A 16,014-nucleotide genomic window follows, 5' to 3' on the forward strand; every position below is an offset into this window, starting at 1 on the left:
TGCTGCTGCAGAAGTCTGTAGTAAGAATGGATTCTTTCACCTTTTTCTAAAGGAAATGTCAGCAATCATTTCAAATCATTTAAATGCCTTTTCCTCATGCTTTATGTGTGCTGTACAAAATGGGTACAGCTGGGACACTCGGTTTACTCACTAGTGTGTAGTAAAAAGTCAAAAAGAGAGAGACTGGCATGGGAAAATCGGTGAATATATGTACACAAATGCCCACCACATACGTGCACGGGTGTCATACTGGAACAAGGTACTGTTAAAATTTAAGCAGAGTGGCTCTTATAGTACATCTGGCTGCAAGCATTCCTATTCCAGCATAAAAGTGTTTTTTTCTGAGTAAACTGAATCCGCTCTGAAATGTTATCCAAGCCTATGTATACTTTTGCATGGAAAACATTTGCTATGCTCTAAAATGACATTTTCTGAAGGGATAGCAACTTTTTTTCTTTCCTTGGGTTGTTTAGGCCAAATGGACCATTTCATTAAAGATGTGTTCTGAATTCTATTTCCCGGATAAAAAAGCCATTATAATCCAAAAATGTGCTTTCTTGTAGGCCTTTCAATACGACTTCTAATAAGTTAAATAAATAAATAATAGTGTACAAGATGAATCCTAGATAACTGCAGTGTAGTGCCTGCTGGTTTCGTGGGGTAATATTTTCCAGGAATATGTTCATAAAAGTTCAGCTTTAAGGGGATAAAATCATCTTCATTGTATGGGGCAATTAAAGGCTTCTGTTTTGATATCTTCTCTGTGATTCATCCAGAACCAAATACAAGCTGTAGAGGAAAATTCGGCATGACGGTTTGCTGCTGGCATTCTTCATGAGGAATTGCAGTATTCTCCCAGATGGGAAAGATATTTACAGGGGAGGGTTGTTTTTTTTTAATAGGCCTATATTATAGCTAACCATTCTTGCACTTATCACTGCAGGTACATGGAACACTGCCTGGTTTTGGAGTCTTTCCACTTTATAAAGTACAAAGTTCTATTAATATTTTTTGACACTTGAGTAAGAAAAAATCTTAAATTTTCCCTGATTAAAGACAACTCACTGCCCTTTGATTCTTTTCAGACACATGTTTAATATCAGTCACAAAGGTAATATGGTATGAGATTTAGGGTTCTGACAGACGTGTCTGCAAATGAAAATCAGATTGCTGAAGCCGTATCAGTTCCTGCCTCTCTGAGGGATGGTGGTGCTCTGAGTGCAAGGACATCTGACCTGCTTGTGAATCAGCTCCACAGCAGTTAGTGTGTACTATATTTAGTGTTTTGTAGGTAAGCCTTTGTTATTTTTGGTTTGCCTTATATAAATCCAGAAAAAAGTAGTTGTCCAGAAACTAATTGAGAAGTGACTGAGATACTTGGGCAGCAAAAGTGAGGGGTGGCAGGAGTGTCTGTTCCATCTCTTGCTCCAAGTCTCACTGTTCTTGCTGGTTAATCAAAGTCCTAAATCTCATGCAGACCCTCAGTGAACCGGAGTGTGGCCAGACAGGCAGGGTTGCAACCATGCCCCTCTGCAGCAATTTGGGTGCAGGTGCCTGTGTTCTGGAAGCTGTAAATCTGTGCTGCCTTGGGGAGGAGCCTGGGCTCCTGCACCCCGACTGCCACAGCCCTCTCTGAGGGCAGGGAATGTGAAGGGCTGCCTTTTGCTTGCTGTGGCTTTTTAAGGGGTCTTCACTAGCAAAGAGACTGTAAGCCTTAAAAATCAGAATGAGCGAGGCAAGGGTCAAAATCTAATGAGAGGAAATGAGTAATAAGGATGTCACAGAGCATCTCCTAGGTTATTTGGAGCTGTGCCCTGGTTATGTCAGCATTTTCCCTTCTCCTCACCAAGGCATGAGTTTGAGTTTTGTTTTTTTTAATAGTAGCCTTAATGACAGTGAAATGGATGTGAGTACAGTACCTGTTAGATGCCAGCTTCCCTTTGCATGGCATCCATCTGTAAATGCAGTTGAAAAAACATCTGCTCCCAGAAATTACTTCCTGACCTGTGCTGTTTTTCTCAGTGTCTGCCAGGCTTCACATAGCCCTCTACAGTAATCCCAGCAGATCCACAAAATAAGTAAAGAACTTTATTCATGTGGCATTGCAGCCACTTCAGCTGGCTTGTTGAAACTCAAAAGTTATAACTGGAGGAGCAATGCCATAGTACTAAAAAGAAAGAAAAAATGTTTTAGTTGTGAAGGTTATTTCATTTGTTAGGTGTACATAATCCAGGTTACTTCTGCATTATAATGTTGATGCCACAATAATGAAAAAAATCATGTAAAGTATGTAATTCAGCTAAAATTTGAATTACTGGATAACTACCCAGTAATCTTGAAAAGCAGAAGAATGTTACAGAGGCTATAATACAGCCACACACTTATATGTAGGCATTTCCTTCTGAAAAAGGGACAGTGAATTTGGTTTTAAACATCAGCCAGCACACAGTGCTGTGTAGTATTTTGTATAGGTTTGCTGACTTGAAATGTGTGCTTAAAGCTAATTGCTGTTATCTGAGCTCTATGGTTATTCCTTGAATCAATTTGGCAATAGGTTCATATTCTTTAGCAACTTGACCATTTTGTTTCTCTCCATTTAATTAAAGTTACTTGGATGATTCTCAGTTTCTTCACAGAAGCTGTTTTAGGTCTCTTGACTTGTTAATTAATATTTGAAGTACTGAGAAAGACAATTTTTAAGTAACCATTTTCATATAAAAATTTTATCTGTGACTCTGAAGTCTTGTGAATTTCACAGACTTGTATTTATACCTGTATTATGTCCCTGTGCTGTTATGTCAAATTTAGAGATTATCTGAAGCTGTCTCCATACTGCCTAGAAACCAGGTTTTCTTTGAAGTATTTCTTTGGTCGTAGAAGAGATGTTGCCAGGCATCTATGTTAATACCTCTGTGAAAGAAGGAAATACTTTCTCATGTGTCATTAAAATGTGGAAGTCATTAACACGGGCTATTGAGGCCAAGAATTTAACAAGACTTCTGAAAGGTTATAGCCATCAACAATATGCAGGGTTGTAATTAATACAAGTAAGTAAGTTGGAAAAAGCGCTAAGCATAGCGTTCAAGGATTTGGTCAGTCTTCAGCTGTTGGCTGCCAGTGTTGGAGAGAGCTTGCTTTGTCAGCCTCCATAGTTTCAGCTTTTCTCTGTAAAGAATCTAGCACAGCCACTGTCAGAGACAAAGCCCTGGGACACGGACATTTGCTCTGACGTGATATGGCATGCTCCCTGCCTGCCTTCTAGCTGATTTAAAATGTGTAACTTCTGTATTATTTGATCATGCTGCACCAGTTTTCTGTGCGTACACAATGCCCTGCTGCTCTGTACATGTAGAAAACAAGGCACTAGAAGCTTTTGTTACTAGACTGAATCAAATGAAGATAAAAGTCGATGTTTCACGAACAAAAGCAGCAAAGTACATAGAGGTACTTCCCACCTTCTTCTGCCTTTGATTACTTTTTCTCATCCCTGTATTTCTCAGTTGTGGCCAGGCATATGCTCCACACTGTTCTGCAGGCTTGCACACGGTAGCAGCAGGAGCACATGGAAGAGAGAACATGCAGTGGCATACCGGGAGTAAAGCCTTTTTTATAGGTACAAGAGAAAAGCAGCAGCATGCTGCTGGCACTGCATATGTCAGGTTTGTTTTGTGCCTGACACCCTAAGTGAGTCATGCTGGCTGTAGACCTCTGATCCAGACTGTAGTAAAGAACATCAGTGCCATTGTAATTGGCACCTGTAGTAAAGATGTGATGCAGTGAGTAGACATGGAAACCAAATGCTCTGCAGGTAATCTTGCCAGAGTTGTGTTTGTGACAACACAAACAAGCTTCCTCTGAGTTTGTGAAGCTCTTTGTCTCTTTACTTTTCTCTGGGATAAAGAAAAAACTAGATTTCTTAATAACTTGCACAAAAAATCAAATTAAAAATAGCTTCAGTCAGTATTTAAGCAGTCTGACAAAGGAGAAATGTAATGTGCAAGCAAAGATAAAGCAGAGTTTTCCCACAAATAAAGAACAAGTAATTATCAAACAAGAATAACTATGGGAATTCCAGCTGCTGGAGGGGATGCTGATGATGAGGCAGCAGCACGATCCGTGGCTGCATCCCAGGGAGAGCGCTCTTGCTCACCAGCAGCCTCTCTTCAAGGAAGATAGCCAGGCAGGTGGGTAGCAACACAGTACGGGGGCATTGCAGCTCTTCAGGCAAGGTCACTGTGCCATCACAGGGGGCCTTCATTCAGGGGGTCACCGGGAGGGAAGGAGGCATTCTGAACGTTAGCAGATGTGTTGTGAGTTGTGTTTGTTATGCCTTTGGCTGAGCAGTGGAGTTGTAAATGGTTTGTTTGCCAAAAATGAAAGTTCATTATAGACTGGCCTTGTTTTGATTAGGAGGAGCCAGGGGGCTATACCATGAGAGTAAATAAAGCTTATAACTTTGTCTGCTAGTTTGTTCACTTTGGCATTAGAGAGATTATATTCTAACTGATTTTTAATTTCTGTATTATCATTTCACTGTAGTCTTTTTATTATTTACTCTGTTTGTGCACAGATAAACTTTCTATGATGGTGGCACTTTTACATATTTTTCTAATGCTTGAAAAGAAGTTTCTGTAGATCATTCCTGTATTAGGTGTTTTTCAAAACAGAGAAAAAGAGTTGTGTTAACTTGTTTTGTGCTGAGACGCAGAAATTCATTATTGCTGTCCACATGTTTTTTTGTCCTTTCACATGCTTCATTTGGGAAAAATACTGAATGCCACCCACAAAATATCATACTGAGCAGTGTGAGAAACAGAGAAAGTTGTTATTTCATTAAAAAATATTAATACAAAGGCTTCATTATGTAGCAGGGAAAGATGTTTCATACAATGTAGCTATTTTAGCATGGTTATTTTTGAGTTTCAGTTATATGAGACTGAGATGAGAACCAGTTACCGATTTCAAGTTCCATTCTCCTGGCAGCACCTCAGCTGCTTTTGGCAAATCATTTAATGTTTTCTGCCTCCTATCTCACTCACCTTTTAAAATACAGATCTTATTTCATTTATTTCCCAGATGTACTTAATGCATTTATTTCAAATTTGTAAGTACTTTGAAAATTATTTTATTTATAAATGTAAAAATGTAAATCTTTATTATGTTATGTAAGGATACACATTTGTAGGATAAAGATTGGGCTCTCTGTCAGTTAACAAAATTTTGTCTGGTTTCCTTTAACAATTATATCTGTCTGACAGCTTATTAACTTGTGCTTCTCTCTCAGTGAACAGAAATTAGGGGTTTAGTATCTCCTTAGAGAAACTTTGAAAATCAGTGTTTCCATGAGAGAGTTAAGCTGCACACTCACAGCTACATTTTTTTCCTTTCTCTTTACAGCTGTTAGCACAGTTCAGGCAACCTGCAAAGAAGGTGACTCTTTTGAAGGCATTAGAGCATCACAAGTCAGTGGCTTTCAGTCTTTTTCAAAGCATTTCTATGCTCCTCCATTTTCCAGGTGAGGTGTGAGCTCCAGCATAGGTTGTTCTAGGCTCGCTTTTCTTAGCAGCCTTTTGGAGACCTCTTCAAGTCACCTCCTCTTCCACTTTTTTCAACTGCTGTTGTTTCAGATGTTTTCCAATATTCTTATATCCTTTGTTATTATAAAGGTCACCACTGGTGCTTAGATAAATCAAGTTATGAGACCAAGCCAGTTTTGTGATTTAACAATTAAAAAGAACTGATTTAAAGGGGTCCTTTGCTATAATCCCTTTATGTTCTTTAGAAGCAGTTCCTCCCACATATATATATACACACACACACACATCATCTTTGCCTGATACGATGTTTTATGGGGAACTTGACTTCCTCAGATGTCAGCGGATCTAGTTAATTGTAACCAAGAGGGCTAGTATGTATGGCAGCAGTTAAATGTAGTTTCTTTCACCATAGTTACACAATCTTTTGGAATTTCTCCATGTTGTAATTGTCATTGAAATGACTGAATGATGCTCCTCCTAGCATGTCTTACTGGGAACGGTAAATTCTTTTGCATGTTGGGCACACATACTCACTTTACATAGTCTGCGGCTGCCAGTATCTCTAGTTTCTGGGCTGCAACTGAGGCTCTGTGCTTTCCTGTGTGAACATGTCGGGCTGTCTGACCAGCAAGTGCAAGTCTTGTGTGAAAGTTATGAAGCTTTTAAACAAAATGGTGTAGTGAAGATCAAGAGCAGAACATGGGACTTGCTCCCAGTGTTTGAGGAATGGCCCTTCCAGAGAAGCAACTGGTACAAAATAAACCGGTTTCAGAGGAAATGGTGTCCAGTCCCTTAGCAAATGCAAGGCGGAGACCTCACCTCCCCAAATACCACAAAACCTGCTGTGCTTTCAGCAGAACCTGAGCTGCTGGTGCAGCTTGGGCACCTCCTCTTCACCAGGAGGCCCAAGCACTGGACAAAGAAGGACTAGGTACCCACAAACATCAGATACTTCAGGTACTGCTGTTGCTGAAACAGCACATGAGAGGAACACCTTTGTCCTCTGGATTTATTCCCTCAGAGGTTTGTTTCCAGAACTGCCTGATATATTGCACACTCATCAAGGATGGGAAGAGCCCTGGGAGCTTCTGACATAAGAGGTGAGCTGGAGGGAAGGATTTCTGCTGGCTGAGGTGATTTTGTACAAGAGGCAGTGAGCGAGAATCCTCTGCCAGGGATTCTGTCAAAAGCCCAAAAGGGAAAGGAAAATCAGGATGTAGGCCTTGGCCAAGGGAGCAATTACTCCTGGAAATGGATTTGAGTGGGCTGGGATGGAAGGAAATGTTTTGGAACAAGTCACCTGGAATTTGTAGCCCTGTTTTTTAGTCTCTCCCTTTATCTCCTCTGTGGTTGGTTGTTTTATTCAGGGGGGGGGGGGGGGGGGGGGGGTGTTTGGTTTGGGTTTGTTTGTTATTGTGTGGTTTGGTGAGGTTTTTGGGGGGAGGAGGTGTTGGGGGGGGTGGGTTGTTTGGTTTTTGTAGCTTTCATTTTTGCACTATTTTGTTTATCAATTAACCTATGTAAGGCAAAAACCAGCTTTGAATACCCTGTGAAACATGCTGTGTTGCGGATGGTGTGAAAAAATAGTACACTGAACTACCACCATCTAATGTGCTACCTCAGAGAGAGTTGTATTTTTCAAGTAAAATTTAAAATATTGATCCCATTGTGCCGTTATTACGGGGACCATTTTATTTTGCTTCAAGTATGGTTTTATAAATTCTAAGATGAAAAAGAGTTGAGACAACACTGCTGAGAGGAACTGCAGTCATATATGTGAGTCACAAATGTTTCACTTAATCAGGGAATTGCTCGTTCTTAGGTTACTTTATTGTAACCAAATTGCTCATTCATAGTTTATATCTATGCCTAAATATAACTAGTAAAATGCCATTTCTGGGTTTTCAGTGCTTGAGCATGTCACCAACAGCAAGGCTTGAGTTCCAGTGGTATTACCTATTCATCAAGAACTTGGCCAACCAAGCACTGACTGCTTTTCCTCTTGTCCCCTGCTTCCTTTGGGATATGCACCCACAGGTTTCTCCGAAAGCTATACTGGAAAGATGTGGATTGTTGTGTGGGGTTTGGTTTTCTCCTTAGGTTGCCCAGGAGATCACTTGGAGATTCAGACTGTTTCTGCTCAAGATGAGTAAATTGTAGGGTCCTGGTAATCCCTCAGAGAACATAAAAGGGCACAAGCTGCTTCGGGCTCACTTGAGCACCTGGCAGCAAGGTCAATTTGGATTGTGTAATCCATACTCAGTACTTCTATAACTTCATCCAGATGCTGATAGCAGAAGAGCAATGTCCATGCATTTTGTTGTTGTAAATCCTTTCACAAAATCGAACAATTGCCAAGAATGTGGAAACATTAAAGTAAGAGACAATTATAATGGAATAATTGATGCCAGATGGACTTCTGCACCTGATATCAGTCAGCATGCCAGTGAAACAGAGCTGTTTATTGCAAGGAATACTACAGCATATGGCAGGGTAGCATCAGCATCTTTTCAAACATTATTTTGATCATTTTGAAAGCTGCTAATGTGTCGACTTTCTTACTGTGATTGTTCTTATACATTGCAACAAGACCTTTTTTGTTGAAGATTTCCTGAGAAGGAAATATGAGCTTCACTCTCCCTGTCTCCTCTGGCTATCATCAGGTTTGGCAATTTTTCATTAAAACTTATAAGTAAACAGTTATTTAAACACTAACTAAAGATCCTTGCTTAGCTGCTTTCAGAAATCCTTGTTATTTCCAGGCAATGAAAAATAATGAGATAATCTTTTCTTAAGCATTATGTAGTGATTGAAGTAGATTTTTAGAAATTATTGCCTTTTCCAAGGCTGAATTTATTAGGTTTTGAAGGTAGGTTGATACTCTTCCAAGGAAGCCCCAACTTGCCTCCATTATGCATCTGCTTTTCCTAATGTGAGAGTCACTTGAGCATCAGTTCAGTCTTTGGTATAGTGTCATTCCTCTCTCTATTACAGGGTGGGGAAGGTATGTAGACTATATCATGCAATTATTTAAATTTTTTTGGCCGTTTCATTTTACTTTGTCCTCTTAATTATTCTTTTCTGACACTTTAATGTAATTTTTTTTTTTTTAATAATTCAAAACATGAGCTACCTCTGAAGGGATAGGGTGCAGAGCGGGGAAATTTTCCAGTTCTGTGGAACTAACTATAAGCTGATCCTGGAGATATTTAGGATGTGGTGCCTAAATTTTGTGCGCTAGCTTCCCTCTTCAGTGCACACTGAGTGCCTCTGTGTGGTGTAGGACAGTCTAATTTGAAGATTAAGTAAGTGACCACTCACTGGAAGTGTTTGCACAGTTGCATGCTTCAGTGCTGTAGTCCTACCTGCTACCCTCATTGCATGGACAGTGTCATGAAAATTTCCAAGTACAGGTTTAAAAGAGAGAGTGCAGGGACGTTAAGGCATCCAGTAATAAAATCAGCACTCATTTCTCCAGTCATGCAGTGCAGTGAGGTGACCGTTAGCCTCTCTCCCACTCCATGAATTGCAGTTCCCGTGGTGCCAACTTCCAGTGCATGTCCAGTACCCAGGTGTCGGTGGGAGGGAGTACTCTGACACTGGAGATAAAGAGTGCCTAACAGCAGGCAAGGTTGGAGACCTGGAGGGGTTTCTTCAGAAGAAGGAAGGAAGGCTCTTCCTTTCAGTTTCACATGTGTTGAGACTGGTAGATGCACTGCAGAGGAGCAAATTTTTGGTAGTAGATCTGTCTTTCAGAGCTCTAACGCACACTAGGAAATGTTACTGAGACCTTGAAATTTAGCTTCTTCTTGCTGCACCTCCGGATTCCAACAAATTCTGGCATGCTGAACATAACGTATGCAGGTTTATAGCGCTATTTATAAATCTCTGGAGTTTCCTCTTGTATTCTTTCTTGCTGATGGAGTGTGGGATGTGCGATTCACCCCATCAGATTTTATTGAGGAGTTATCCGCAGTCATGTGTATGCTAGATTCTCTTGAGAAACAACATCTGTTTTCTGCAGTATTTCAAGTTTGAAATGGCTGTGGGTTGTCTTAAGTTGTTTAAATAACAAAGGGATACAATTAGATAATGAAAATTGCTTGCACTTCTTGTCAAATGCAACATTAACTCCATAAGCCACAGTATAGGGAGGTTTCCTCAATAAGCTGTTTGCTGATTTTTCCGGTATCTTCTAATTGTCTAAGTACAGATTCCTCTGGTTTTCTTTCTCTGTTGAGAAACCATGCTATGCCTGTAAAACAGACACATCTTGTCTAATAGGTGAAAAAGACACTAAACACGAGTTGTAGCCCTCAGGACCACCTGTTTTCCAAATCACGCCATTGTGCTAACACAGTTCAGGTGATCTCAGGTCCTATTAGGATTTTTCATGTATATAAATGAAAAAAAGAGATGTATATATATGGATGGATGGGTATACACTTGAAATAAAAGGCAGGATATGTCAACCAGTGACAGGCATTTGTATGATAAAAAAGGAAGCTAAGCAGCATACTTCCTTGTGGGACCACAACAAACCTGGCTAGTAAAGTCTTAGTGCTTGACAGTGCAACTGTTATGCAGACCTTATGGCCAACTAAAATTACAAGTCAACATAAAACTGTAATTTAAATGAAACTCCAGTGAAGCTCAACTTAGTCACTCTTCCAAGTGACAGTGAATGGAGAGGTTGTGGAGAGATGCTCTTGGAGAGGTGTGTGGAACAGCACTTTCGTACAGCTTACAAATAACTGGCATACTCCTTTTGTAAGGAAGCTCCTTATGATTTTTTTGTTTAGTCATGTAAGTAAACTTCTGGAAGATCATAAATGCCTAGTATAAATAGCAGTATCCTCCTTCAGGCCTTCTTAACTAAAATTGTTAATGCCGTTGTACATTTCCAGGAGCATAAATGATCCTCAGAATAGTTGACTGTAAGACTTGTTGCTTTTGCCCCCTAAACATAGAATGCCAACGTAATAAATAGGTATTGTATTTTTCACATCATCTTTCTGCACCTGATTTGCTCTCGTGGATGTGTACATAGTTGTACAGTTTGTGAAGAAAATGGTTGAGTCCAGTGAGTTCCTATAAAAGAAGTTCCTATTAATTCCTAAATTATATGGTTTTGGCAGCAGCTGGATGAGTTCTTTCTAAAACCTTTTTTTTATTATTATTTTTTCACCTGCATAAAGCATTCGTATGAATTGCATTAAGTCTTAAGGTGCAAAGTTTATGCCTTATATATTCCTTCTCCCAGGGGAAGTGTGATAGTAGCAGTTTTGGTCAAATTATGTACTGGTTATTTGGCTACCTACATTCAGTTTGTGGTCTTGAGTGGATAATGTGTTGCCATTCACTGCTTCTTACCCTGCCCTTTTCTCACAGCCATACTATGTGATGCTGCATAGCTACCAATCTATAACCCAAATGTTGTTATATTAGAGTGGAGGGTTGTGCTGATCTCCGTGCAACATATATAGGGTGTATATTGTATGAGATGAAGCAACTGTATGACTGTAAATTTCTGTGGGTTTTTTCATACTGTACATACCTGCTAATTACCAAAGTGACCTATGTTTTAGGCGTATTTTCTCTTTCGTTGTTGATTCTCCTTTTTTCAAGTTTTAGAAATGAAGTAATTTTGGTAAGTAGTTATCTCGGGAAGCCTTGGATGTGGAGGCAGTCTGCCAGCCGCTGTGCAGGTGCAGTATGTGCTGCGGCCAGGGGGCAGGTTAGCATCCCAGCCCCCTTGCTGTGCACAAAAATCTAGGCTCCAGTTACTTAGGGCAAGGAGAGGGATGCTTCCGGATCATACCTGCTGGGGTTAAGGCCAGCCTGTGAACTCGCTCATTAATGCCTTCATTCAGTATGGTGGAAAATAGTGAGAGGGAAGAGGATCTTCTGAGCCCACAGCCACATGGAAAGCAAGTCAGCTGAAGCTTTGATTCTGCCTCACAGCCGACTGAGCTTTCTCTTCTCCCCTGCCTTTTTGGCAGGAAAGAAATGAAGGGCTGGAGAGGAAATAATCAGTAGTAATCTCCCCAGCCAGCCAGCCATCTCCTCCTATTGACCTCGAAGTAATGAAAAAGGGATAGATTCTGCCGCATGTTATCTCTGTGTGTCCCAATAATGAAAGCAGAGAGAAATGATCATAAATCTACATGGCTTTGCCTGTTTGGAAGTCTGGGCCATGGGGAAAATGACAGGACGTGTTTTATTTTTGCTCTGCGATTCACATAGGTAGTCATCCCGAAGTGTTTCCTCTGTGGGTTATTTTGCCTTGTACTTCATTTTATGCAGCAGTAATTTTAATTCAGATGAACTCATTCTCTTTTGTTGACTTAAATTTTCAATATGAGAATAGTTGTATTCCCTGAACTGGCAATAAACTGGTTTGATACTCATATTTTGTAGGTGTAATAGATTTCACTTAGTTACTACAGTGGAGTTACACCGGTGTAGAACTGGGCCTATGAAAAAAAAAACCAAATCCGAAACATGTGGAACTTATTTTTTTTACATTTCTTTAAAAAAAAATAAGGAAAAACTCCCCTAAACTGATTCTCTTTGGCATTTTACAGGGAAAATCAAGACTGGCCAAGTTCTTGCAGTTATATTTAAAAAAAAAAAAAAAAAAAAAAAAAAAAGAAGGAACCTGAAATCTGGGAGTTTACTTTCAGATGTAGAACTGTCATGCACAGAGTAACCAGAAAGTTGTCTTAGCAGTTTGTTCATTCTCCTCCCAGTGAGACGTAATTCATTAAGGCAGTTTATTGTCAAGCATTAATTCAGAAACTGGAATGAATCTGAGACAGAAAATAATTCAGTAACCCTGATGATGTAGTAGTCCAACTAGTGTGGCCAATGGATAAAGAATAGTAACAAGGTGTTTTAGTACTTAGCTGAGATGCCAAGGCAATGTCAGCCAATAAAATGATGTCATGCAGTCAGTGACAGGGTTTGGTCGATGCAAACAGATAGTTTTGTCTTTTATTCTTACTGTGTGCAATAACAAAAGATCAGGAAGGACTATATTTAAAAACAGAGGAAATGTACTGAGTTAACTAGAAGAGCTCGTTGCATTGTTTCTTCTGAGAGCCAGATCTCAAGTGAGATGATGGCTGCACCAGTACTGAGCTCCCTGAGCTCCTTTCCCCCTTCCCAATGTGGGATTAACCTCTGGAATGGCAGCAGAGCTCTCTGGAATAGCTGAGACTGTGGTGAAGAGATTTTACAGTTTGCTTGTATTCCCATGATGGAAACATTACGTGAGCATTAGGAGTGAAATTGAAGCGTAAGGGAGCTGCTGAGTCCATCACTGAATATGCAGCAGAACAGGTTGACTTAAAGAAATACAGGCTGGTCCAGCCTGAGGGGACCTGTAAATCTGGCTCTCTGGAGGAGCTAGGATGGTGGTCATGTACTTCTCCTCTTTTGAGGCCAGTTAGCCTGTCAGAGCTTGCTTTTGGCCAGAGAAGACACCGTAGCTGAGCTACACTCCTTGGGAAATCAGGGAGGACAGGACAGCGGGAGAAAGCTGCCCAGCCCTGTGCTCTCTGCTGGGAGGTGATGGCTGGCCACAGCGTGCTCGGGCTGCAGCCAGTGGCCTGCTGGTGATTCGGTTGTGCAGTAAGTTGTTTTAATTCATCAGTCAACCAGCCCTGACCATAAAAATGTGTATTTTCATCAGTTCACTGTTTTGAATAAGGTTGGTTGCAGTAAGACGAGTACCAGAGGAGGAATCATCCCAGGGGTTCACAGGGTGAAACTGTCCCCTTTCAGCAACGGGTTGCAGCTCATGTCATGAAAACAAACCTTAATCCGACCTTTGCCTTAGGTTATTGTGTTTGGACTGTTTCTGGTACTCAGGCCTTGAATTAGTGGAAATATGCTGAGGTAGTCAGGGCTTCTGTCATCTTGGGAAGACTTAAGAGTGTGAATCCGCAGTGGTTCAGGTTGATCCAAACTGGCCCTGCCTTAAAATGGCCCCACAGTCACAGCCTTTACCCTGTGCCAGTGCTGGCATTGGGGATGGGAAAACCCTTCCTGGCTCAAGGTACTGAAACAGGAGGAGATGAAGCAGATCAAAAAATAGCATTATCCTGCTGAACCTGCTCGCCAGACATCTCCCTCACAAGGGCAAGCAGGGGGAGTCCTGAGGCAGAGGAGGTGAGAAGCTGGTTAGAAGTGGCCTAAGCTATTGTGGAGCAGCACCTCAAGATTTCTACGTCATGCATGTCTTTAATTGCTGCTAAAATGCCAATTGTAAATAATAGTATAAGTAGCATGAGCAGAGCTGTAGTTAACTGTAATTTAAGTCCATGAAACTATTTACATGTTTAAAGCTATGTAGATGCTGGTGTCTTATGCTAGATCAAGATCTTAATTATGCATAGTTTGAGATAATTGGATTGCTTGAGCTTCATGTCTCAACCTGCCTAACTCTAACTACTAAATTAGGATTCAACTGTAATCCACATACGTTTAGTTGAACTATTTCAATTTATTTCTTACATTAATAATCAGTCATGAAAGTGTTGTGATTAATTCTGCTCCTATATTCTGGTACTCTGTAGGAGAGATCTGAGTTTAACACATTCATATCACCAGGTGAATTTGGGCAATTATGCCCTTGGTCTTTGCTGTGTGATTTTTCCTAGTAGATATAAATGGATGAATGTTCTGGATAAATATTCTGAGAAACAAATAAGTCCCAAGTGTCTTCATTTTGTTAAGAAGTTTATTCTTAGGTTGCTGTGCTAGCCTGTATTTTGTGGGTTTTATTTTCTCCTTCCTGTCTTTTAGAAGCATACACTTAAAAATGAATCAAAAAAGTACCAAGCTTGACATTTTTAACAGAAACAAAAAATGTGGTGAAGATCACATCTGCAGCTGAGTCCATGATTAACAATCTAACCTTGCTCTTAATCTAAGGTTTACATGGGTGGAATTATTATCTGTTTACAGGTGCAGGAATATAACTTCATTTTATTGTTCCCACAGATGAGCACCATGCCAGGACTGCCTACAAGGCCATGCTTCTATGACATTGATCTTGACCCCATCACAGAGCAAGTGAAAGGATTGTTTTGAAAGTGATGTCCAAATTCAGGTCGGTCAACAGCCTTTATTTTCCTATTCCAGCTTGGAGAAGGATGTTTGTCTCTAGTATGTATATAAAAAAGGTTGTCAGGAGTTTATCTAGGTCCTAGTTTCATTGAGGACTTCACACAATTTGGGGGGATTTGAAGAAATATTTTATAATGTGCACTTTACCACGTGGGTTTCTCATTTACTGAATGGTGGCTGTCACTTTGCTGACACTGATGGTGCACATTGATGGTGCTTTTTGGATTCCTGGCTGTGTCAGTTTGGTGTGAGTAGGAGCTGGCTCTGCAACTGTACTGCTCTTGGCTATGGAAAAAGTCAGTCTGAAGAAATCATGTTGTGTTACTCACCTCAAAAGAAATGATCTAGTTCATCTTTGATACTACTTTCATGTGGCAGTGTGTTTCTGTCATTACCTAGATATCAGGGGACATGTTTCTCAGCTTGTTATGAGCTGTGCTTTGCTTTTTCCTTTTTTTTTTTTTTTTTTTTTTTCCCCGCTGATTGCTGTCATCTCTTTCAAATGGTAATAAGCATTTCAGGAACACAAATCTGTCCTCTTAGCCTGTCTGTTGTTCAGGCTAGGTTCTCTCCTTTTTTCTGGAAGGTTGCAGTTCCCCCGCCAACTCCTCCCCTTCTCTAAGTACTTCATCTTCTTGGTGTCCTGCTTTAATTTTGTGTAGCCTGTTCCTCACTGAAAAATCCAAGTTGTTATGAAAATATTCCGCGCTACTCCATTTTAACCTTGTAACATAATAAGTGGAGTAAGAGAGGATGTAACCCTGACTGAAACAAACCATATGTGTCTGTGATGGGACTCTCTCCCTTTCCCCAATAAATTGGTCTGGAAAGTAAAATGGTTACTCTTCCACAGATCAATACTACTATGATCTAACAGGACTGTGATGGGACCCCAGATCAACCACAGCTTTGAGGTGGATATGCCCAGGTGCTTCAGCCCTGTTGTAGCAATCCTTGCCTACTCCAGTTTCATTTTCTGTTTCTGTGTTTTGATGGATTGTTTGGAGGAGGAGAGAGGTTTGCACAACCCAGCAAGATTACTGTTCAGACCAAATTAACTGTTCACTTGCCCATACCTGAATGTTACAGCATTGACATAACATCTGGTGAGAGCAGATTCTGCCATTTCGCGTGTACCAGTCAAGACAAGTAAAAAGCAGTTAGCAAACCATCACTGACTGTTGTGTTGCTGGGTAGTGCTATGCATACAGGTTTTTGGCATATATTCCATTTTTGTTACTGATATACATTATATGTCTGATGGCTTCATGCATACATATTGATTCATCATGTGTCAGTCATGTAATTACTTCTGAAGCATTTGAAATGACTGTAGAATCCT

The 16,014-nt window shown here is 40.4% G+C and overlaps 1 protein-coding gene across 4 annotated transcripts in view; it reads left to right on the forward strand.

The window, feature by feature from the left end:
• Positions 1 to 16,014, forward strand: part of MTHFD1L (methylenetetrahydrofolate dehydrogenase (NADP+ dependent) 1 like) — a 157,342-nt gene that overhangs the window by 135,940 nt on the left and 5,388 nt on the right. For 2 of the 4 annotated variants that reach the window (XM_055714473.1, XM_055714472.1), the window contains exon 27: positions 14,547 to 14,655. Coding sequence is in view for 2 of the 4 variants with exons in the window: in XM_055714472.1 (XP_055570447.1) it covers positions 14,547 to 14,636 (90 nt within the window). In the remaining 2 variants the exon portion in view is untranslated. Of the gene's footprint in view, positions 1 to 5,397; positions 5,516 to 14,546; positions 14,656 to 16,014 lie in introns of those variants that run through there. The other 2 variants (XM_055714471.1, XM_055714474.1) reach the window with 2 other exon arrangements.

This window comes from Falco cherrug, chromosome 6, assembly GCF_023634085.1.
Source record: "Falco cherrug isolate bFalChe1 chromosome 6, bFalChe1.pri, whole genome shotgun sequence".
Lineage (NCBI taxonomy): Eukaryota > Metazoa > Chordata > Aves > Falconiformes > Falconidae > Falco > Falco cherrug.